This window comes from Amblyomma maculatum, chromosome 8 (genome assembly GCF_055883805.1).
Source record: "Amblyomma maculatum isolate TAMU_Amacu chromosome 8, ASM5588380v1, whole genome shotgun sequence".
NCBI classification, from domain to species: domain Eukaryota; kingdom Metazoa; phylum Arthropoda; class Arachnida; order Ixodida; family Ixodidae; genus Amblyomma; species Amblyomma maculatum.
The window spans coordinates 33,674,886-33,699,846 of NC_139351.1; the positions used below are offsets into that span (position 1 = coordinate 33,674,886).

At 48.1% G+C, this 24,961-nt stretch overlaps 1 protein-coding gene across 1 annotated transcript in view; it reads right to left on the bottom strand.

The window, feature by feature from the left end:
* LOC146180868 (uncharacterized) overlaps positions 1–21,836 on the bottom strand; it is a 46,624-nt gene extending 24,788 nt beyond the window's left edge. The window contains exons 1-2 of the mRNA XM_084575671.1: positions 21,693–21,836; positions 18,032–18,283 (exon numbers count right to left, since the gene is read on the bottom strand). Coding sequence (XP_084431797.1) covers positions 18,032–18,283; positions 21,693–21,836 — 396 coding nt within the window. The remainder of the gene's footprint in view (positions 1–18,031; positions 18,284–21,692) is intronic.
* Between the last annotated feature and the right edge of the window lie 3,125 nt (positions 21,837–24,961).

Below are 24,961 nucleotides of genomic sequence, written 5' to 3' on the forward strand. Positions count from 1 at the left end.
GCTGTCACTAGCAGACGCTCCGGAGCTGGGGGCGGCCGCGGTGGGTATCGACAGCTACGCTGTCGTCTGCTGCAACGCGCGGATCTCGTTCGGTTCATATTGTCGTTTGGCGTTTGACAACTGCTTTTAAATGTAATTCTGACCTTTTCAAGCTTCGTCATGGTCCAGGTCCACAACGCAGCAACAGCGCGACGGCATGTTTGCGCTGTGTGTGTTGCTCCATGCCAGCACACTCGAAGGAAAACACAGAAATGACAATTCTACCTTACAGCCTGTCCCGCAGTGGTTTTTTTCCTTTTCCGAAGAGATAAGAAAAAGATCGGTTGGGCGTGGCTTAGTGATGACCAATCGCGGCGTGACGAATAGCGGCGACGCCGCTTTTAGCAGTAGTCTGCGCCTTGATGTGCTTCCGCCAGCTTTTCCACGGTGCGCGCGATAAAGCGTCGACCAGCTTGTTCATGCTGCCCCGGCGGTACTCAGTGGCGTAAGCGTGCCGTTGCAACGTCAGCGCCCATCTCGCGAGTCTGCCTGCAGGGATTTTCAGCGTCTTTAACCACGTAAGTGCCTGGTGAAATGTCTGCACGGGGAAAACCATTCCGCAGAGGCATAGCTAGAAACATTTCACCACGGATATAACTCGATGCACGTTTTGTTGCAATATGGGGGCGACCGGTTTGAATATGTACATCGGGTGCTTCTTCCCAGGTCTCGAGTCAATGGTAGTGACACATTTTCTGAGACAGTTCGAGCAAAATAAATTATAAGGACCTTGAAAGGCGTTGGTGGTATGTCGACTTATTTTGAAGGCACGGTGACTCACGTGTACATCCCACTGCGCGGACCTTGTAGCCCATGGCCCCGAGAAATTTCTGGGCTACTCTAGCGAACCGGAGAGGGGAATCATACCTTTGGGACCGCTAAGCTGTTTCCACTTCTCTTCCCCGTCTCGAAGGTTCGGCGCCTGGTTGTCGACGAAGCTACAATACGGTAGCGGCAGGCCCCGGCTTAGAAGTCGTAAAGAGAGCTATGAGCCCATGTTGCTGTTAGTGTACGAGCTCGTGGAGATGTGCTTAGTTTCCGTCCATGCAGTCTTTTCTGAAATGTAGTCGGCTCTCTGTCTTTTGTAAATAATTTTTCTGTACTCCGTGCTTTTGTTCATATACAACTTTGTCTTATTACTTCAAGTGCGTCGTCCTTCGTCTCTGACTGTGTGAATGGCACGTCGCCCGCCAAATCGACGAGCACCTTGAAGAGGTGCCGAAGAACTTCAGAAGAAAATAACGAACCTGACCTTTACTGTCCTTGTCCACTAAATTGTACTGGCTTTGTTTCAGCTGTCGCCAGGTGTATCCTCCGGATACGTTTAAATAAAAAGTTTAAAAGTTTGAATTTGCTGCGCAAATGGTACTGCCGCACATTAACAGAATGTCTCGGTTGCACACCGGCGAAAAGAGGTTGAAGATGGTGCACTGTAAAAACGTATATCATCAATAAATAATTATGAATCCATTCGAATGGTCGAAGAACAATTTGTGCGATACCATCCCCGTCTCGCTCTGTGATAGAAACTGTCTTTGGCCTGGCTACTGCTCGTGTTTTTGATGTCTGTTGGTCTCGGGCGCCCGGACGGCCTGGACGCACAGCATAACAGTTCACGGTAGTCGCTCGGCGCCAACGGTGAACACTATAGTTCCCTTTTATTACAACCATGCAGTTCTCAGCACAGTCGAACCCACACGGAGACCTGGTCGTAATACTTTGAGAATACAGTATTTTGTGTTTTTATTGCGAGTGTTTTCCAATATCGCTTCATCCGCTGGCTCCTTTGCGGTGAAACTGCGCTCACAACGTGCGTGTATAACAACGGTAACATTTACATCGTGTCAAGGTTTACAATTCTCCTGACTCGGTCGAACCGTGCATGGTGCAAAGCTGTAACCACCTACGTAGAAATCGACGGGTCGAAACTCGCTGAAGCCATTTTCTGTCTGGCGATCCTCGTTGGCGCCATCTCCTTTCTGCAATCGAAAATATGACGAGGTGCCGATGGCCGCGTTGCACCCTGCGCGGGCCATGTTTATGCGCTGTTGCATCATTTGTGATGTCTGATATTTTTAATATCTTGTACAACAGAACGAATACAGATCCCAAGCTTCTCTGTCAAAATTAACCAATGAACAAGATTATTTATATTCTACTTGAAGAACCGCGGTTTCTCTCGCGGGACTCTCGTTATGACCTTCCAGGTCATCAGCGTTGCATATTGGTCTTCATTTTTCTGCTAGTCGTCATCATAATGGAAATCGATGACATAACCTTCTGCATCTACATAGTAGTAGGTCCGACTAATATACTTGTCAGAAATGTCGCCAATATGAACAGTGAATTCTTCGACGTTACACTCTTCATTCATGATGCAGATCACACGGTTATCACCGTCATCACCGAGAAAGTCGTCGACAACGTGGCCTTCGGGGACTGCTTCGTAGTTTCAGTGTTAATCTGATTTTCATCATCAGAGATGTAGAGAATGGAGTCGTCAGGGACGTCTTCGATGGGTAATTCCTCATCATCGGCCATCTCCAAAATATAATCATCCATGATTTTCCGAGCTATTTCGACCATACATTCCTCCGATTATGATCACTGTCGCAATTCCGGCATCCAAGGAAGAGTGACTTCATTCGATTTTCTATGCCTACATCATATAGGTATCTAATCTCGCTGCATAAAGATATGCCTTTTTATGTTGATTGAAATGGCGCAGTGTTCTTGTCGAGCGTGCAAGTTGAGACGAATGTCTGAGAGTATACACAATATAGAAGATATATCCTCAATTCCTTCCTGTGTGTGCATTCAAACGCTATATAGCCGCCTTGCATAATACGTATGTGCAGGCCAAGTACGTAAGGACAAATACCAGCATCTCGGACACCCCATACATCCATTCTATTTTCTGTGCCCATTGTGTACATGACATGTTTTTGCATAAAACCCCTTGTACTCATTCAAACAATACAGTCTGCTGGCGAAGACGGAACGTGCAGCTCATGCACATTAAAAGGCGTCTCTGACATTTTGAGCTTTCACCAATATCAGGTACATGGCATATCTTCCTTTATGATCAAGTAAGTATTCCTTGCTTTGAACATTGGAGCCTGCTAGCCCAGAAGGAACATAAAGGAGAGTGCATCAATTCCATCATCAGTGGCCACATCATAAATATATAATATATTCGTCCATGGAAAAAGCTCTCCGTAGTTAATGCAAGCGATGCATCGAGAGACCAGCATCACTGATAATTCCGGCATTCAAGGGACAGAACATCCATTCCTGCCACCTTCCGTGTCGATATAATCTACTTTTGCCTACTCGTCTTCCCTGAAAATGTCACATTTATTGATTAACAATGTAGCCTCGTTGCCAACAGGGAATTTCCTGCCCGCCCCTGTATATTGAGACCATGCATCCGTGATTACATAGCGCATGCCGGCGACAGTGCAGCCATTCCGTCCATCATCAATGACCACATCATATATGTGATGTGTCTTTCTGCATCAAGTTTTTCTTTATTCGTAACAATGATCCGGTCCCTTGGCTGAGACCGCATTCGGAGCACCTATACGTCTACAGACTAGCACCTGTGATGGAATCCGGCATTCAAGGGACCGTGCATCAAGTCCTGCCATCTTCTGTGCGTAGATAGCATGTGTCTTCTATGAATCATGCCTTCGTGTGTTGATTGAAACGATTCTGTCTCGTGGCCCAGAAGCCATCTCGGAGCCTGGAGATCGGTATATATAGGTATCTTCCTGCATGAAAATGCCTTTTTCTGTTGATTCAAATGGCGCAGTGTTCTTGTCAAGCAGGCAAGTCTAGCCCTCTTATATCGAGATAAAAAGATCTGACAGTATACACAATATCCATGAAAATTCCTTGCTGCGCGTGCATCAAACTCTATAGCCGCTGTGCGCATTATGTATGTGCAGACCATGTACATCAAGACACCTTCTCGGACACTTCCCACATCGAAGGTTCCAGGTTTTCCATTCCATGTTCTGTGCCCATTATGTACATGACATATTTTTGCATTAAATGCCTTGTACGGATTCAAACAACTAGCCTCCTGGCGAAGACGACATGTCCCGCGCATGTACATTAAAAGGCACCTCTGACAATTAGCGCTTTCATAAATATCATATACACTTCTTCCATCAGCATGCATTCCTTGCTCGAAAGGAGCCTGCTAGCCCAGAAGGAATGTTGAACCCCAGCACATTGCGAGGCCAGCCCGGACTTTGACCATTTCTTCCCACATCCCGCATGCAGTCTAGGCTGAAACGCATAGACCAACACCGATCTGTGACTGAATCATGATGCGGTGGCGCTTCTATCGCCAGCGTGGTCCGACTGGGGGTGAAAAATAGGCTTAGCGCCCATAGGAATACATGGAAACGAAATATTCCAAAGCATTTTTCTAATTTTACGGGTCATCTGTGATGTCGTTATTCAGTACAGAGCAACCATGAACATCCTAGAACAGGTCACGAAAGTATGAAATCTCATTAACGAGGCGAAGTATTTTTAAAACACCGCGAAACATAGGCGGGTGCGAGTGGAGAGGGCGACCCATAGAAACACATGTAAACTCACCGCAACATTTTACTCGGTTCAGCAGCGTGAACCCTTCTCATTTTTTGGTGAACGTCTTGTATCACATCCCGACATCATGTTGCATGGCACACTACATTCCCTTGCAAGTACTGCAAGTCTGACGACTTGCGGGACCGTTCACAGCACGATAAACTGACCGCGCACAATTGCAGACGGCAATTCACCACCGGCGCTGTCACTAGCAGACGCTCCGGAGCTGGAGGCGGCCGCGGTGGGTATCGAGAGCTACGCTGTCGTCTGCTGCAACGCGCGAATCTCGTTCGGTTCATATTGTCGTTTGGCGTTTGACAACTGCTTTTAAATGTAATTCTGACCTTTTCAAGCTTCGTCATGGTCCAGGTCCACAACGCAGCAACAGCGCGACGGCATTTTTGCGCTGTGTGTTGCTCCATGCCAGCACACTTGAAGGAAACCACAGAAATGACAATTTTACAATACAGCCTGTCCCGCAGTGGTTTTTTTTCGTTTCCGAAGATATAAGAAAAAATACCAGTTGGGCGTGGCTTAGTGATGCAAAATCGCGGCGACGCCGCTTTCAGCAGTGCTCTGCGCCTTGATGTGCTTTCGCCAGCTTTCCACGGTGCGCGGGATAAAGCATCGATCAGCTTGTTCATGCTGCCCCGGCGGTAGGTACTCAATGGCGTAAGCGTGCCGTTGCAACGTCAGCGCCCATAAATGTCTGCACGGAGAAAACCATTCCGCAGAGGCATAGCTAGAAACATTCCAGCACGGATATAACCCGATGCACGTTTTGTTGCAATATGGCGGCGACCGGTTTGAATATGTACATCGGGTGCATCTTGCCAGGTCCCGAGTCAATGGTAGTGAAACATTTTCTGAGACAGTTCGAGCAAAATACATTATAAGGTCCTTGAAAGGCGGCGGTGGTCTGTCGACTCATTTTGAAGACACGCTGGCTCACGTGTGCATCCCACCGCGCGGAACTTGTAGCCCATGGCCCCGAGAAATTTCTGGGCTACTCTAGCGAACCGGAGAGGGGAAGCACACATTAGGGACCGCACAGCTGTTTCCACTTCTCTTCCCCGTCTCGAAGGTTCGGAGCCTGGTTGTCGACGAAGCTACAATCCGGTAGCGGCAGGCCCCGGCTTAGAAGTCGTAAAGAGAGCTATGAGCCCATGTTGCTGTTAGTGTACGAGCTCGTGGAGTTGTGCTTAGTTTCCATCCATGCAGTCTTTTCTGAAATGTAGTCGGCTCTCTGTCTTTTGTAGATAATTTTTCTGTACTCCGTGCTTTTGTTCAGACAACTTTGTCTTATTACTTCAAGTGCTTCATCCTTCGTCTCTCACTGTGTGTGAATGGCACGTCGCCCGCCAAATCGACGAGCACCTTGAAGCGGTGCCGCGGCCATGGGCTGCTGAGGAGGTGATGGCAGACTCAGCGACCTGCTCTTGTATGAAACGCTGAAGAGTGGGAGTGAGCCGCGTCGCAGGCGCTGTTCGTGGGTTTTCGGCGTAGAGCATGGACGGCATCATCATCAATGCCTTGCATAATGTGGCTGATCTGATCGGCGTCGCTCATGGTAGGATTTACGAGCTTGCAGAGGTCGACGACATTCTATGTAACTTTTGAATTTTTCGCCGGCTCTTTGTGCCTGACTTTGCAAGTGTTGTTAGGCGCGAAGCTTGCGTTTAGCGGGGCGGCCAAAAACATCGGTCAGGCTAGTCTTGAGAGCCGTCCAGGTAGAGATGTCAGTTTCATGGTTGCGAAACCATAGATTGGCAACGTCGCTCAAATACGCATTAGCATAAGTCGTGGGCGCACGAGCCTTCGCGTTCCTTGCTGACTCTTTGCAGTTGTCTCTCTGGGCACGTCATCCTGGAACATCACGGGAAACACACTTGATTACCGAGGCGCGACTGATTGCGTCGGGTCACGTGTCCGCACCACATGCCGGCCTCGAAATGTGAAAAACAAACAAACAAGCAAACAGTATAGTGCAGTAGTGCAACCTCGTGAATTGGTGTAAGGGACGAACGGTCCTTATGTGAATGAACCCGTACTGATTTCTATACTTGAGTGTAGACACCTTGGGTGCAACGAGGTAGTTCGTCTCCTTCTCCATGGCGAGGTAGACGTTTTTGTCCTTGTCCTTTCGCCGATCTCAAAATTATCAAGCCTCCAGATTTGGACATCTTCGTCAGTGCTGCTATAAAAAAAGCATAAAATGAATGACTCAGGAAAACACTCGCAAAACGCAGAAAGCAAAACAAAGACGCTGCCTTTCTGATCTTTATCGTTGCATTGTTCGCACAACGCATCGCTTTTTCTGTCCTCATTATTCTAGCGAACACTTTTGGATTAGAGGGATTTCATACACGCAGGCATCAGACGTGCATATAACGTGTGAGATCACACGATACGTACGAGAAGGCGTGATAGCGCGGCGCCTGTGCGTCCTGGGTTTACTTGCGGTCGCAGGGAAGTGCAGCCTTCGGGATGTTGTACGATGCGTAAGGAGTGATTCTTGTCGGTGTGAATATGCGTGTGGCGTGCTGGCCTCAGCCTGCACACGACAGATGAGGTCCCTGCTGGCCATCCCCGTCCAGCTCACGAAAGCCTGAATGGTCGTGGACTTGGTGTACTGGACGTTCACGGACGCTTCTACAGGCCAGAGCCGCAGATTGGGAAATTGATGCTGCCCAAAAAAATCCATGGCCGCGCGTTCGAGCATAACCTCGTTCGAGCAACGTCAGTATAGTGCTAACGTCAGCGTCAACTTGGCTAGTAGTGCCACGACTAGGCAGGATACGTCAAATCGTCCACAGCTTAAAACACACGTAATGCATCTGAATGTGAAGATTATTGATGGAAACATAATCTTTTGGTTTCTTAAATTAAAATAAATTTTAATAATCATTGTATTCTCGTCGTGATTGTTCTTTTGAAAAACGCGTGAAGCTGCTCATTGTTGTGACGCTTCTTTCTTTTCTTTCTCGGTCCATACTCGCGCGATATAATTGTTTGGAACAGTTTTTGTATTAGCTCTATGGAAAAATCATTCCACAGACGCTACCATGATGAAACTGACGTTAGGCACATAGCGCCATCTGGTAGTTTTTAAACAAGACGCAAATCAGACAAAAAGAGGAGGATGCAATACAAGAGCCACTTAGGGGGTTTTGGCATGCAGCCGCCTCTGCTATACCTCTGCCTCCATGGAGCTTCCTCCATGTCTGCCTCAGCGGGAAAAAGAAGAAAATAGCTCAGAAAGTGAAGAGAGGCGATGTGATGCGGCTGATGCGGTGGCGCAGTATCTGACGGGTGTCGCCTACCGCGCAGCGCGGGGGCTTCGATGAGCATCTGATTCGACTCTCTCTGCGGATCATGCGCGGTCAGTGCCGAGTGAATGAAAGAGGCCAAGAGGCCCACCGGTCCGAGTTACGCAGAGTCACGGACTGAAGATATCGCCTAGACAGCCAACTTTCCGCTCATAGGCCTCTGTATACACTCAAAAAGTACATAAAAGTCCATTCTTTACATGTTTACAGAGCAGTGATGCATTCGCAGGTAGTGGTTTCTTAGCGTGCAAGCCTTAACGCTTTGCGAAAACTACGTCTGCCTAAATTATCGGAATCGAAACCTAAACATATTTGCCATTCGTAATTCGTTAGTTAGCACTTGTCATGCGTTGTCGCCTGCAGGAAACCATGTTTTGATAGCTGTGTTTATTTTTTACAATAATAGAGCTGCCAATAAATGGGTTATATATCCAAAATATAAAATAAAAATGATTGGGAAAAATCTAGCTGCTTCTAGCTCCTTGCTAGATTTTTTAGATACTTTCAGCTACTTTCACGCTGCAATCTAGCTACTTTTGCTGACCAACATTTGGCAACACTTCCTAGAACCTTCCTCGCAGCTCGGTCAGAGTGTCGCTGAATAATAACCTGTCGAGTTCCGAAGCGGGACATTAATATGCTGATGGCGTCGCCGTATGGGGTTTCAGACCCTTGAATGCCGTCGATTGTTTGTTCCGCCATTCCACTCAGCAGGGTTTTCAAGTAATGAAAACTATCTGTGTTGCTCAGGTCGTGGTTAGTATGGACAGCGTAATGGTACATGTCCCAAAAGGCTGGCCAGTGGGGACACGTTGCCGTCAAAGCGGAGCACGTCGAGCGTTGGCAAGCGAGACCCAACTCGGCTTGGTCATTTAGCAGCCGCCATCGCAGTCTCTGAGAGAATACCGATACGCTCACACAGCTGGTGTCTGGCGTCGTCACTGCGACGTCTTCCAAAGTAGTCTGTCGCAGCGGAGTCCGCCGCTGCTTTTTACAGGCTTGGCAGTTCAGAGGGAAAGGGAGAGACCTGCAAGTTCAGACAAGACGAGATGACTCAATTGCAGGTGGCGCGACCGCATCTCCTCCACCTCCTGCAGACGGGCGAGGGCGACGCACTCTCCCTCGAGCGCCGGGCTTGGCCAGGGTTTGCACACACACGCACGCACACACATTTGGCGCGTGGCACGAACAAGCCGAGACTCCCGAGGGAGGAAGCGTTGGCGGCCGAATGGACGGCGCCGAAATGGCCGAAACGCTCGGTGTTCGGACTGTTGCTATGCGGTGGCCGCGTCAGCTGTCACACTTGTCGGTGGAGAAACATAACACTGGTTACTATGAGTTAAGGCTGACAACATGTGCCAGAAGAAAGGCAGCTGGTCGGCCGCCAGGGCGGCTCTTCCGCCTTATTCAAGTGGGAAGTTCTTCTCGCACTAAGATCAGTGCAAATGCAGATACAGAAATCTACAAGCATCAGAAAAGCTCTTCAGATATTGCACCAACTATCCCTGACCAGCCATTGTAGGAGGTGGCAGAATCATTGAATACCAGCCTCTGTGTTTCATTCTTAAGTCACATTCTTCGTAATTGGAATGAATTTGGCTCATGCATTTTCCCAGACAATAAGCCCCAGAATTTCTTGAAAAACCTATGACAGAAGGTTCTACTGTATCTTTATTTTCCTGAAATGGTAAAATATACAAGAACTTTTTCAAGAAATGCGTGAAGCATATTGCAATGCAGTGAGATTGAGAGCCGCCTAAAAAAAAAAAAACAAACAAACAGAGGGCGCGTGGCATGCTGCTCAGTTTACTTCGTGATGACCCAACTGCACCAATGTACATGGCTATGAACTACCTTTTATTTTCGCATACCCCGTACTGCACATTACAGTATAGTACATCAACTAAATCCCAGTGAACACAAGTACCTCAAAACATTTATGAACGAAACTTTACTGTACCAAATATTGAGCACGTAGCGACAGCCAACATTTTTCATTACATTCCCAGGTTCCTGGCTGAACGACAGGAAGAACTGTTGCCACCAACTGCCTATGGTGATGCAGAACACGTTTCAGCTGCTTTAAAACACCATAGGCATTCTGACAACTCAAAAGCACCTACATAGAAGCACAAAATATAAAAGGAATACTTGCTTTTCGATGGAGGCGAAAAGCAAGGCATCCGTCTGCATTGCGATGTCAGTACATTTTAAAGAACCCCAGGTGGTCGAAATTTCCGGACTCCTCCAATACGGCATCTCTCAGCCTCAGTCGCTTCGGGACGTTAAACCCAACAAACCAAACCAAACCATTTATAGAAAACAGGAATGCAGTAAACGAAACATAAATGTAAACACCAAAGTTATTTCCCACTTCCTCTCATTTTCACACTGTTATTGTACGGATAACCTCACATATCCATAGAGTCAATACTTGAAAGTGAATCGTTTGACTTTGCGAATCAGGAGCACACAAAATGCTTGTCTTCACCTTAAAGGGCCACTGTCCAGGGAAGGCCCTTTTAAGCAAAGGAGCCCAGTGTTTCGATCAGGTACCGGAAACAGTCTGTGCAACAGTGACACGCGCGCCGCAAAGCATCGAAAATACAATTCAAAGCTCTCTCATGCTCTCCTTTGGGAAGCCAGCTTCCCCGTTTCCTGCGCTGGCCCGACGGGCCACAGTAATGACGTACGTACCGCGAACAACGTCCATTGGTCCGTCTCGCTGACTGACGGGAGAAGGATGGGTGTCTACCGCTGGCTGCGCGCTTTTCCCTCGCCACAGCCAGACTGAATCCAGCGGCGCGCGCTCCCTCGGCATTTATTTTTCCTTTTTTTTTTCGCGCTCTCGGAGTGCCACGCCCCACCTCCCGCAAACGCGGAAGAGGAAGGGGAATTTGCCTTGCGGAGGCTAGACGACCTCGGGCAGGAGAGTGAAAAACCTTTGCGAGGGAACGGAAGGAGAGAAGCATGACAGAATCGGGTGATTGCGGTGGCTGTAACTGCGTTATTAGTTACTCTTTTCAAAAACATTTTGCGGCCTTACGTTCTAGGGGCGAAGTCTCACAGTCACCGGGGAAGAAAATATTTTCGACCGGAAGGTGGACAGTGGGCCTTTAACTACTAAATGTAGTGACCTGAGAACATGTGAGAAGCACATACCTTGCTGCTGCACCTTTCACTTGAACACACGTAGCAGTGTCTTGATAACTTCTGTATTCTCATCTACTTTGGATTCAGCAGTTCAGTCTAGGTTACTTTGATCTGCACAACAAAATGTTTAGTTTGTAGGTTTGCCTGCCGTTCTGATTACTTCGGAAAGGACGATTGATGATTTCGTACTCGGGTTGCAGGAGGTTCGTGAGGCCGGCCGGAATGACGGACATGTCTATGCGAATAATGTGCAGGTGTTCTTTAACCCTATCCGCCAAGTGACTGCGGAAGCTGTCCAAGACGAGCCGCGATCGTTTGGCCAACATGCTGCGCTTGAGCGATTCTGCTAAAATGTTTTCTGTCGACTGCATGCTCTTCTTCCATCCATTCAGCACTTTTCTTCTGCTCGAACTGCAACTCCCTTGGGTATAGCGTCGTTAGGAATCTTTCTTTTGGAGATGACATAGGGGGGCAGTTTCCGCGGTGACGCACAGGTGAACACTATAGTTCCCTTTCATTAGAACCATGCAGTTCTCAGGACAGTCGAAACCACACGGGGGCCTGGTCGTAATTCTTTGACAATACAGTATTTTGCGTTTTTATCGTGAGTGCTTTCCAAAATCGCTTCATCCGCTGGCTCGTTTGCGGTGAAACTGCGCTCACAACTTGCGTGTATAACAACGGTAACTTTTATATCGTGCGAAGTTTCACAATGCCCCTTACTCGGTTGAGCCGTGCATGGTGCAAAACTGTAACCACCTGCGTAGAAATCGACGGGTCGAAACTCGCAGAAGCCATTTTCTCTCTCGCGATCCTCGTTCGCGCCATCTCCTTCCTGCAGTCGAAAATATGACGAGGTGCCGATGGTTGCGTTGCACCCTGCGCGGGCCACTTTTATGCGCTGTTGCATCATTTGTGGTGTCTGATATTTTTAATATCTTGTGCAACAGAACGCATACAGATTCCAAGCTTCTCTCTCATATTTAACCAATAAACAAGATTTACTTATATTCGACTTGAAGAACCGCGTTTTCTCTAGCGGGACTCTCGTTATGACCTTCCAGGTCATCAGCGTTGCATTGGTCTTCATTGTTCTGGTAGTCGTCATCATAATGGAAATCGATGACATAACCTTCTGCATCTACATAGTAGCTCTGACGAATATACTCGCCAGAAATGTCGCCAATATGAACTTCTTCGACGTTACACTCGTCATTCATGATGCAGATCACATGGTTATTACCATCATCACCGAGAAAGTCGTCGACAATGTGGCCTTCGGGGACTGCTTCGAAGTTTCAGTGTTATTCTGATTTTCATCATCGAAGACGTCGAGCACGGAGTCGTCAGGGCTGTCTTCGATAGGGCATTCCTCGTCATCGGCCATCTCCAACATATAATCATCCAAGATTTTTAGAGCTATTTCGTCCATACCTTCCTCCGATCATCACCACTGTCGCAATTCCGACATCCAAAGAATAGTGACTTCATTCCATTTTCTATGCCTACATCATATAGGTATCTTATCTCGCTGCATAAAGATATGTCTTGTTATTTTGATTGAAATGGTGCAGTGTTCTTGTCGAGCGTGCAAGTCTAGCCCTCATATATCGTGAGACGAATGTCTGACAGTATACACAATATAGAAGATATATCCTCCATGAAAATTCCTTCCTGAGTGTGCATTCAAACGCTATATAGCCGCCTTGCGCAGTACGTATGTGCAGACCATGTACATAAGGACAACCAGCATCTCGGACACCCCCTACATCTATTATATTTTCTGTGCCCATTGTGTACATGTTTTTGCATAAAACCCCTTGTACTCATTCACACAATACAGTCTCTTGGCGAAGACGGCTCGTGCATCGCATGCACATTAAAAGGCATCTCTGACATTTTGAGCTTTCATCAATATCAGGCACATGGCATATCTTCCTCCATGAACAAGTATTCCTTGCTTGCTTTGAACGCTGGAGCCTGCTAGCCCAGAAGGAGCATAGAGTGCATCAGTTAATTCCATCATCAGTGGCCACACACACACACACACACACACGCACGCACGCACGCACGCACGCACGCACGCACGCACGCACGCACACACACACACACACACACACACACACACACACACACACACACACACACACACACACACACACACACACACACACACACACACACACACACACACACACACACGCCGGGGTGGCGCAGTGGTTACGGCACTCGACTACTGTTCCCAAGGCCGCGGGATCGAATCCCGGCCTCGGCGGCAGCTTTTCGCTGGAGGCGAAAAGCAAGGCGCCCGTGTGCTGTGCGATGTCAGTGCACGTTAAAGAACCACAGGTGGTCGAAATTTCCGGAGTCCTCCACTACGGCGTCTCTCATAGCCTGAGTTGCTTTGGGACGTTAAACCCCAGAAACCAACCAACACACACACACACACACACACACACACACACACACACACACACACACACACACACACACACACACACACACACACACACACACACACACACACACACACACACACACACACACACACACACACACACACACACACATATATATATATAATAGTCCATGGAAAAAGCTTTCCGTAGTTAATGCAACTGATGCCTCGAGAGACCAGCACCACTGATAATTCCGGCATTCAAGGGACAAAACATCCATTCCTGCCACCTTCCGTGCCGATATAATCTACTTTTGCCTACTCTTCTTCCCTGAAGATGTCAAGTTTATTGATTAACAATGTAGCCTCGTTGCCAACAGGGAATTTCCTGCCTGCCCCTGTATATTGAGACCAGCATCCGTGATTACATAGGGCATGCCGGCGACAGTGCAGCCATTCCGTCCATCATCAATGACCACATCATATACGTGATGTGTCTTTCTGCATGAAGTTTTTCTCTATTCATAACAATGATCCGATCCCTTGGCTGAGACCGCATTCGCAGCACCAATACGTCTAGAGACTAGCACCTGTGATGGAATCCGGCATTCAAGGGACCGTGCATCAGGTCCTGCCTTCTTCTGTGCGTAGATAGCATATGTCTTCTATGAATCATGCCTTCCTGTGTTGATTGAAACGATTCAGTCTCGTGGCCCAGAAGCCACCTCGGAGCCCGGAGATCGGTATATAGGTATTTTCCTGCATGAAGATGCCTTTTTTCTGTTGATTCAAATGGCGCAGTGCTCTTGTCAAGCAGGCAAGTCTAGCCCTCTTATATCGAGATACAAAGATCTGACAGTATACACAATATCCATGAAAATTCCTTCCTGTGCGTGCATCAAACTCTATAGCCGCCGTTCGCAGTATGTATGTGCAGACCATGTACAGGGTCGTCCACTTCTAGCTATAACTGGGGCACAGCTTTAAAAGCAACATTGCCTCCGGCGCAGGCTCATATCGAAGCAAAGCGACACAAACACAGAAGGTCCCTGCGGTGGTGCTTCGAATGGCTTGCCATTTAGCTTTATTGCATGGCCGCGTAAGGCGCTATGAAGCTTTGAAAGCAGTGACCGTGTTATAGCTAGAAGTGGACGAGGCTGTACATCAAGACAGCTATGTTCTGTGCCCATTATGTACATGACATATATTTGATTAAATGCCTTGTACGGATTCAAACAATTAGCCTCCTGGCGAAGACGACATGTCCCGTGCATGTACATTAAAAGGCACCTCTGACAATTAGCCCTTTCACCAATATCATATACACTTCTTCCACGTTGAAAGGAGCCTGCTAGCCCAGAAGGAATGTTGAACCCTTGCACATTGGGAGGCCAGCATCTGTGACTTCCGGCCTTTGACATTCCTTCCCACATGCGGCAGTCTAGGCTGAAACGTATAGACCAACACCGATCTGTGACGTAAGCACTATCGGGTGGCGCTTCTATCGCCAGCGTGGTCCGACTGGGGGTGAAAAATAGGCTTAGTGCCTATAGGAATACATGGAAGCGAAATATTCCAAAGCAGACTTCTAATTTTACGGCTCATCTGTGATGTCGTTACTTGGTACAGAGCAACCATGAACGCCCTGGAATAGATCGTGGAAGTGTGAAATCTCATTACCGAGGCGAAGAATTTTTTAAACACCACGAAACGTATCGGGGTGCGAGTTGAGAGGGCAACCCATAGAAATGTACACAAGTTACCGCAACATATTGCTCGATGCAGCAGCGTTGAACCCTTCTCATTTTTCGGTGAACGTCTTCTATCACGCCCCGACATCATGCTGCATGGCACACTACATTCCCTTGCAAGTATTGCTTGATTCAGCAGCGTTGAACCCTTCTCATTTTTCGGTGAACTTTAATTGTATCACGCCCCGACATCATGTTGCATGGCACACTACATTCCCTTGCAAGTACTGCAAGTCTGACGACTTGCGGGACCGTTCACAGCACGATAAACTGACCGCGCACAATTGCAGACGGCAATGCACCACCGGGGTTGTCACTAGCAGACGCTCCGGAGCTGGAGGCGGTCGCGGTGGGTATCGCCAGCTACGCTGTCGTCTGCTGCAACGGGCGAATCTATCTCGTTCGGTTCATATTGTCGTATGGCGTTTGACAACTGCTTTTAAATGTAATTCTGACCTTGCCAAGCTTCGCCATGGTCCAGGTCCACAACGCAGCAACAGCGCGACGGCATTTTTGCGCGGTGTGTTGCTCCATGCCAGCACACTCGAAGGAAAACGCAGAAATGACAATTCTACCTTACAGCCTGTCCCGCAGTGGTTTTTTTCTTTCACGAAGAGAAAATAAAAAATACCAGTTGGGCGTGGCTTAGTGATGAGCAATCGCGGCGTGACGAATAGCGGCGACGCCGCTTTCTGCAGTGCTCTGCGCCTTGATGTGCTTCCGCCAGCTTTCCACGGTGCGCTGGATAAATCATCGACCAGCTTGTTCATGCTGCCCCGGCGGTAGGTACTCAATGGCGTAAGCGTGCCGTTGCAACGTCAGCGCCCATAAATGTGTGCACGGAGAAAACCATCCCGCACAGGCATAGCTAGAAACATTCCAGCACGGATATAACTCGATGCACGTTTTGTTGCAATATGGCGGCGACCGGTTTGAATATGTACATCGGGTGCATCTTCCCAGGTCTCCAGTCAATGGTAGTGACACATTTTCTGAGACAGTTCGAGCAAAATAAATTATAAGGTCCTTGAAAGGGCGGTGGTGGTCTGTCGACTTATTTTGAAGGCACGCTGGCTCGCGTGTACATCCCATAGCGCGGACCTTGTAGCCCATGGCCCCGAAAAATTTCTGGGCTACTCTAGCGAATCGGAGAGGGGAAGCACACATTAGGGACCGCTAAACTGTTTCCACTTCTCTTCCCCGTCTCGAAGGTTCGGCTCCTGGTTGTCGACGAAGCTACAATCCGGTAGCGGCAGGCCCCGGCTTAGAAGTCGTAAAGAGAGCTAAAGGTCCATGTTGCTGTTAGTGTACGAGCTCGTGGAGTTGTGCTTAGTTTCCGTCCATGCAGTCTTTTCTGAAATGTAGTCGGCTCTCTGTCTTTTGTAAATAATTTTTCTGTACTCTATGCTTTTGTTCAAAGACAACATTGTCTTATTACATCAAGTGCTTCATCCTTCGTCTCTCACTGTGTGTGAATGGCACGTCGCCCGCCAAATCGACGAGCACCTTGAAGTGGTGCCGCGGCCATGGGCTGCTGAGGAGGTGATGGCAGACTCTCAGCGATCTGCTCTTGTATGAAACGCTGAAGAGTAGGAGTGAGCCACGTCGCAGGCGCTGTTGGGCAGGCAGACAAGGAAAGCTGGCGTGCTACTTCCTCACGAACAAACTGTTGAACTTACTCAATGTGCGACTGTTGGTCCAGGGCACCGTCCCCGGAGAGAGACAAGCTTGAAAGGGTGGCCTGCTAAAGACCAGGACGTCGTGTGGAAAGGCGCTGTTTGTGCAGCTCATCGAACCTCTGACAGAAGCTTATAACATCGGACACAGTTCGTGGGTTTTCGGCGTAGAGCATGGAAGGCATCATCATCAATGCCTTGCATAATGTGGCTGATCTTATCGGCGTAGCTCATGGTAGGATTTACGCGCTTGCAGAGGTCGACGACATTCTATGTAACTTGTGAATTTTTCGCCGGCTCTTTGTGCCCGACTTTGCAAGCGTTGTTAGGCGCGAGGCTTGCGTATAGCAGGGCGGCCAGAAACATCGGTTAGGCTAGTCTTGAGAGCTGTCCAGGTAGAGATGTCAGTTTCATAGTTGCGAAACCATAGATTGGCAACGTCGCTCAAATACGCATAAGCATAAGTCGTGGGCGCACGAGCCTACGCGTTCCTTGCTGACTCTTTGCAGTTGTCTCTCTGGGCACGTCATCCTGGAACATCACGGCCAACACACTTGATCACCGAGGCGCAACTGATTGCGTCGGGTCACATGTGTCCGCACCACATGCCGGCCTCGAAATGTGAAAAACAAACAAACAAGCAAACAGTATAGTGCAGAATGCAACCTCGTGAATTGGTGTAAGGGACGAACGGTCCTTATGTGAATGAACCCGTACTGATTTCGATAGTTGAGTGTAGACACCTTGGGCGCAACGAGGTAGTTCGTCTCCTTCTCCATGGCGAGGTAGACGTTTTTGTCCTTGTCCTTTCGCCGATCTCAAAATTATCAAGCCTCCAGATTTGGACATCTTCGTCAGTGCTGCTATATAAAAAAAGCATAAAATGAATGACTCAGGAAAACACTCCCAAAACGCAGAAAGCAAAACAAAAACGCTGCCTGCCTGATCTTCATCGTTGCATTGTTCGCACAACACATCGCTTTTTCTGTTCTCATCATTCGATGCGAACACTTTTGGATGAGAGGGATTTCATACACGCAAGCATGAGACGTGCATATAATGTCTGAGATCACACGATACGTACGAGAAGGCGTGATAGCGCGGCGCCTGTGTGTCCTGTGTTGACTTGAGGTCGCAGGGAAGTGCAGCCTTCGGGATGTTGTACGATGAGTAGGGAGTGATGCTTATCGGTGTGAATGCGTGTGGCGTGCTGGCCTCAGCCTGCACACGACAGATGAGGTCCCTGCTGGCCATCCCGGTCCAGGTAACGAAAGCCTGAATGGTTGTGGACTTGGTGTACTGGACGTTCACGAACGCTTCTACAGGCCAGAACTGCACATTGGGAAATTGATGTTGCCCATTGGAGTGGATTGGTAAAACGTTTATTCGGGGCCTGCAGTAGAGCGCGCTCGCGCGCGCGCGCTCCGGACGGGGCCTACGTCGTCCTCTGGGCACCGGCCGCGCGGCCTGGGTCCCCGTTCGCCGTGGCCGGCTCGCTGGTTCCTTGCCGGGCCAGCGCCTTGATGACCTGCTGGACAGCCCATAGTTACTCCTCTTGATTGTCGCTCCCTGCGGCTGCTTCCAGTCGCGGCGGGATCCTCCCAGACTTAGCTTCTTCCTGGTACTTTGTACAATTCCACAGCATGTGTGCGAAGTCGGCCGTCTCCGTTCGGCAGACTCTGCATTTGTCTGTCGGGTGCGTCTCGGGATACATTCTATGCATCAGCGAAGGACCTGGGAGTGAGCCTGTCTGTAGCTGTCTGAATAAAACGGCTTGCTCTCGACTGAGCCCCGAGCAAAGGGTGTGGAAGAGTTCTGCGAGCTAGGCGGAACACTTTGGTTATTTCGTTGTAGTCGGTCATTCGGTCTTTGGTGCTGAACCACAGCGGCCAGTCGACCTAGGCGCGGTCCGTTAGCGCGATGCTGCCCAAAAAAAAAAAAATCCATGGCCGCGCGTTCGAGCATAACCTCGTTCGAGCAACATCAGTATAGTGCTAACGTCAGCGTCAACTTGGCTAGTAGCGCCACCACTACGCAGGATACGTCAAATCGTCCACAGCTTAAAATACCCGTAATGCATCTGAATGTGAAGATTATTGATGGAAACATAATTTTTTTGGTTTCCTAAATTAAATAAATTTTAATGATCCTTGTATTCTCGTCGTGATTGTTCTTTTGAAAAACGCGTGAAGCTGCTCATTGTTGTGACGCTTCTTTCTTTTCTTTCTCGGTCCATACTCGCGCGATATAATTGGTCGGAGGAGTTTTTGTATTAGCTCTATGGAAAAATCATTCCACAGACGCTACACATGATGAAACTGTCGTTAGGCACATAGCGCCATCTGGTAGTTTTTAAACAAGACGCAAACCAGACAACCTTACAACTAGACAACTAAGATCAGTGCAAATGCAGATACAGAAATCTGCAAGCATCAGAAAAGCTCTTCAGATATTGCACCAACTATCCCTGACCAGCCATTGTAGGAGGTGGCAGGATCAGTGAATACCTGCCTCTGTGTTTCATTCTTAGTCATATTCTTCATAATTGGAATGAATTTGGCTCATGCATTTTCCCAGACAATAAGCCCCAGCATTTCTTGAAAACCCTATGACAGAAGGTTCTACTGTATCGTTATTTTCCTAAAATGGTAAAATATACAAGAACTTTTACAAGAAATGCGTGCAGCATATTGCAATGCAAACTAGTGAGCTTGAGAGCCGCTTAAAAAAACAAAACAAACAGAGGGCGCTTGGCATGCTGCTCAGTTTAATTCGTGATGACCCAACTGCACCGATGTACATGGCTATGAACTATCTTTTATTTTCGCATACACCGTACTGCACACTACAGTATAGTACATCAACTAAATCCCAGTGAACAAAGCCAAGTACCCCAAACATTTATGAACGGAACTTTACTGTAACAAATATTGAGCACGTAGCGACAGCCAACATTTTTGATTACATTCCCAGGTTCCTGGCTGAACGACAGGAGGAGCTGTTGCCACCAACTGCCTATGGTGATGCAGAACACGTTTCAGCTGCTTTTAAGCACCATAGGCATTCTGACAACTCAAAAGCACCTACATAGAAGCACGAAATATAAAAGGAAGACTTGCTTTTCGATGGAGGCGAAAAGCAAGGCACCCGTCTGCATTGCGATGTCAGTACATTTTAAAGAACCCCAGGTGGTCGAAATTTCCGGACTCCTCCACCACGGCGTCTCTCATAGCCTCAGTCGCTTCGGGACGTTAAACACAACAAACCAAACCAAACCATTTATAGAAAACAGGAATGCAGTAAGCGAAACATAAATGTAAACACCAAAGTTATTTCCCACTTCCTCTCACTTTCACACTTTGTACGGATAACCTCACTTATCCATTGAGTCAATACTTGAAAGTGAATCGTCTTGACTTCGCGAATCAGGAGCACGCAAGCGGCATGTCTTCATCTTAAGTACTAAATGCAGTGACCTGAGAACATGTGAGAAGCACAAACCTTGCCGCTGCACCTTTCACTTGAACAGACGTAGTAGTGTCCTGGATAACTCCCGTATTCTCATCTCCATTGGATTCAGCAGGTCAGTCTAGGTTACTTTGATCTGCACAACAAAAATGTTTGGTTTGTTGGTTTGCCTGCCGTTCTGATTACTTCGGAAAGGATGATTGATGATTTCGTACACGGGTTGCAGGAGTCTCGTGAGGCCGGCCGGAATGACGGACATGTCTGTGCGAATACTGTGCAGGTGTTCCCCTATCCGCCAAGTGACTGCGGAAGCTGTCCAAGACGAGCCGCGATCGCTTGGCCAGCATGCTGCGCTTGAGCTATTCCGCTAAAATGTTTTCTGCCGATCGCAAGCTCTTCTTCCATCCATTCAGCACTTTTCTTCAGCTCGAACTGCAACTTCCTAGGGTATAGCGTCATTAGGAATCTTTTTCCTTTGGAGATGACATAGGGGGGCAGTTTCCGCGGTGACGCACAGGTGAACACTATAGTTCCCTTTCATTAGAACCATGCAGTTCTCAGGACAGTCGAAACCACACGGGGGCCTGGTCGTAATTGTTTGACAATACAGTATTTTGCGTTTTTATCGTGAGTGCTTTCCAAAATCGCTTCATCCGCTGGCTCGTTTGCGGTGAAACTGCGCTCACAACTTGCGTGTATACCAACAGTAACTTTTATATCGTGCGAAGTTTCACAATGCCCCTTACTCGGTTGAGCCGTGCATGGTGCAAAGCTGTAACCACCTGCGTAGAAATCGACGAGTCGAAACTCGCAGAAGCCATTTTCTCTCTGGCGATCCTCGTTGGCGCCATCTCCTTTCTGCAATCGAAAATATGACGAGGTGCCGATGGCGGCGATTCATTCTGCGCGGGCCATTTTTATGCGCTGTTGCATCACTTGTGGTGTCTGATATTTTTAATGTCTTGTACAACAGAACGCATACAGATTGCAAGCATCTGTCATATTTCACCAATAAACAAGATTTACTTATATTCGACTTGAAGAACCGCGTTTTCTCTTGCGGGACTCTGGTTATGACATTCCAGGTCTTCAGCGTTGCATTGGTCTTCATTCTTATGGTAGTCGTCATCATAATGGAAGTCGATGACATAACCGTCTGCATCTACATAGTAGCTCTGACGAATATACTCGCCAGAAATATCGCCAATATGAACTTCAGTGAATTCTTCGACGTTACACTCTTCATTCATGAGGCAGCTCACATGGTTATTACCATCATCACCGAGAAACTCGTTGACAACGTGGCCTTCGGGAACTGCTTTGAAGTTTCAGTGTTGTTCTGATTTTCATCATCGGAGACGTCGAGCATGGAGTCGTCAAGGCTGTCTTCGATAGGGCATTCCTCGTCATCGGCCATCTCCAACATATAATCATCCAAGATTTTCCGAGCTATTTCGTCTATACCTTCCTCCGTTCATCATCACGGTCACATTTACGGCATCCAAATAGTGAATTCATTGCTCTTCTCTGCTACATCATATATTTGTCTTCCTGCATGGAGATGCCTTTTTGTTTATTCAAATGGCCAGTGTTCTTGCCGAGCGGGCAAGTCTAGCCATCGTATATAGAGAGACCAATATCTGACAGTATACACAATATAGAAGATATATACTCCATGAAAATTCCTTCCTGTGTGTGCATTCAAACGCTATATAGCCGCCTTGCGCAGTACGTATGTGCAGGCCATGTACATAAGGAAAATACCAACACCTCGGACACCCCCTACATCCATTATATTTTCTGTGCCCATTGTGTACGTGTGTTTGCATAAAATTCCTGGTACTCATTCAAACAATACAGTCTCCTGGCGAAAACGGCACGTGCAACGCATGCACGTTAAAAGGCATCTCTGACATTTTGAGCTTTTATCAATATCAGACATATGGCATATATTCCTCAATGAACAAGTAAGTATTCCTTGCTTTGAACGCTGGAGCCTGCTAGCCCAGAAGGAACATAAAGGAGGGTGCATCAATTCCATCATCAGTGGCCACATCATAAATATATAATATATTCGTCCATGGAAAAAGCTCTCCGTAGTTAATGCAAGCGATGCATCGGGAGACCAGCACCACTGATAATTCGGGCATTCATGGGACAGAACATCCATTCCTTCCGCCTTCCGTGTCGATATAATCTACTTTTGCCTACTCTTCTTCCCTGAAGATGTCAAGTTTATTGATTAACAATGCAGCCTCGTCGCCAACAGGGAATTTCCTGCCTGCCCCTGTATATTGAGACCAGCATCCGTGATTACATAGGGCATGCTGGCGACAGTGCAGACATTCCGTCCATCATCAATGACCACATCATATATGCGATGTGTCTTTCTGCATGAAGTTTTTCTTTATTCATAACAATGATCCGGTCCCTTGGCTGAGACCGCATTCGCACCACCTATACGTCTAGAGACTAGCACCTGTGATGGAATCCGGCATTCAAAGGACCGTGCATCAGGTCCTGCCATCTTCTGTGCGTAGATAGCATATGTCTTCTATGAATCATGCCTTCGTGTTGATTGAAACGATTCAGTCTCGTGGCCCAGAAGCCACCTCGGAGGCTGGAGATCGGTATATAGGTATCTTCCTGCATGAAGATGCCTTTTTCTGTTGATTCAAATGGCGCAGTGTTCTTGTCAAACACGCAAGTCTAGCCCTCGTATATCGCGATACAAATATCTAACTGTATACACAATATCCGTGAAAATTCCTTCCTGTGCGTGCATCAAACTCTATAGCCGCCGTGCGCATTGTGTATGTGCAGACCATGTACATCAAGACAACTTCTCGGACACTTCCCACATCGGAGGTTCCAGGTTTTCCATTCCATGTTCTGTGCCCATTATGTACATGACATATTTTTGCATTAAATGCCTTGTACGGATTCAAACAATTAGTCTCCTGGCGAAGACGGCATGTGCCGCGCATGTACATTAAAAGGCACCTGACAATTAGCGCTTTCATCAATATCATATACACTTCTTCCATGAACATGCATTCCTTGCTTGAAAGGAGCCTGCTAGCCCAGAAGGATTGTTGAACCCTTGCACATTGGGAGGCTAGCATCTGTCACTTGCGGCCTTTGACCATTTCTTCCCAGATGCGGCAGTCTAGGCTAAAACGTATAGACCAACGCCAATCTGTGACGTAAGCACGATGCGGTGTCGCTTCTATCGCCAGCGTGGTCCGACTGGGGGTGAAAAATAGGCTTAGCGCCCATAGGAATACATGGAAGCGAAGTATTCCAAAGCAGTCTTCTAATTTCACGGTTGATCTGTGATGTCGTTATTCGGTACAGAGCAACCATGAACGCCCTGGAGTAGATCGTGGAAGTGTGAAATCTCATTACCAAGGCGAAGTATTTTTTAAACACCGCGAAACGTATCGGGGTGCGAGTTGAGAGGGCAACCCATAGAAATGAATGTAAACACAACTTACCGCAACATTGCATGACACACTATTCTCTTGCAAGTAATGGAAGTCTGACGATTTGCGGGACCGCTCACAGCACGATAAACTGACCGCGCACAATTGCAGACGGCAATGCACCACTGGCGCTGTCACTAGCAGACGCTCCGGAGCTGGAGGCGGCCGCGGTGGGTATCGCCAGCTACGCTGTCGTCTGCTGCAGTGCGCGAATCTCGTTCGGTTCATATTGTCCTGTTTGAGAACTGCTTTTAAATGTAATTCTGACCTTGCCAAGCTTCGCCATGGTCCAGGTCCACAACGCAGCAACAGTGCGACGGCATTTTTCCGCTATGTGTTGCTCCATGCCAGCACACTCGAAGTGTCCCGCAGTGGTTTTTTTCCTTTTCCGAAGAGATAAGGAAAGGGGACCAGTTGGACATTTCTACATGTTATACTTCCTTATATCGGCCACCTTGCGCTTATTGATTAGCTTTGATATCTCGGCCAATTCGATCTGGTCTGTTGCCAGCCTCAGTCCGGATGCAGATATCGACTGCACCGACGGGAACAGCGCTTCCCCCTAAGCCTTGCAGAGGAGACGAGGTCCATTGACTCATCGGGCCCGGTGCATGACGTTGAAGCAATGCCGTTCGTTGAGCGCCGGTGTCAACCAGTGCGGTCAACTCGCCGATGCCCTATGGCATAGTGATGACAAATCGCGGCGTGACGAATAGCGGCGACGCCGCTTTCAACAGTGCTCTGCGCCTTGATGTGCTTCCGCCAGCTTTTCCACGGTGCGCGCGATAAAGCGTCGACCAGCTTGTTTGTGCTGCCCCGGCGGTACTCAATGGCGTAAGCGTGCCGTTGCAACGTCAGCGGACATCTCGCAAGTCTGCCTGCAGGGTTTTTCAGCCCCTTTAAAAGTACCTGGTGAAATGTCTGAACGGTGAAAACCATTCCGCAGAGGCATAGCTAGAAACATTCCACCACGGATATAACTGGATGCACTTCTTGTTGCAATATGGCGGCGACCGGTTTGAATATGTACATCGGGTGCATTATCCCTGGTCTCGAG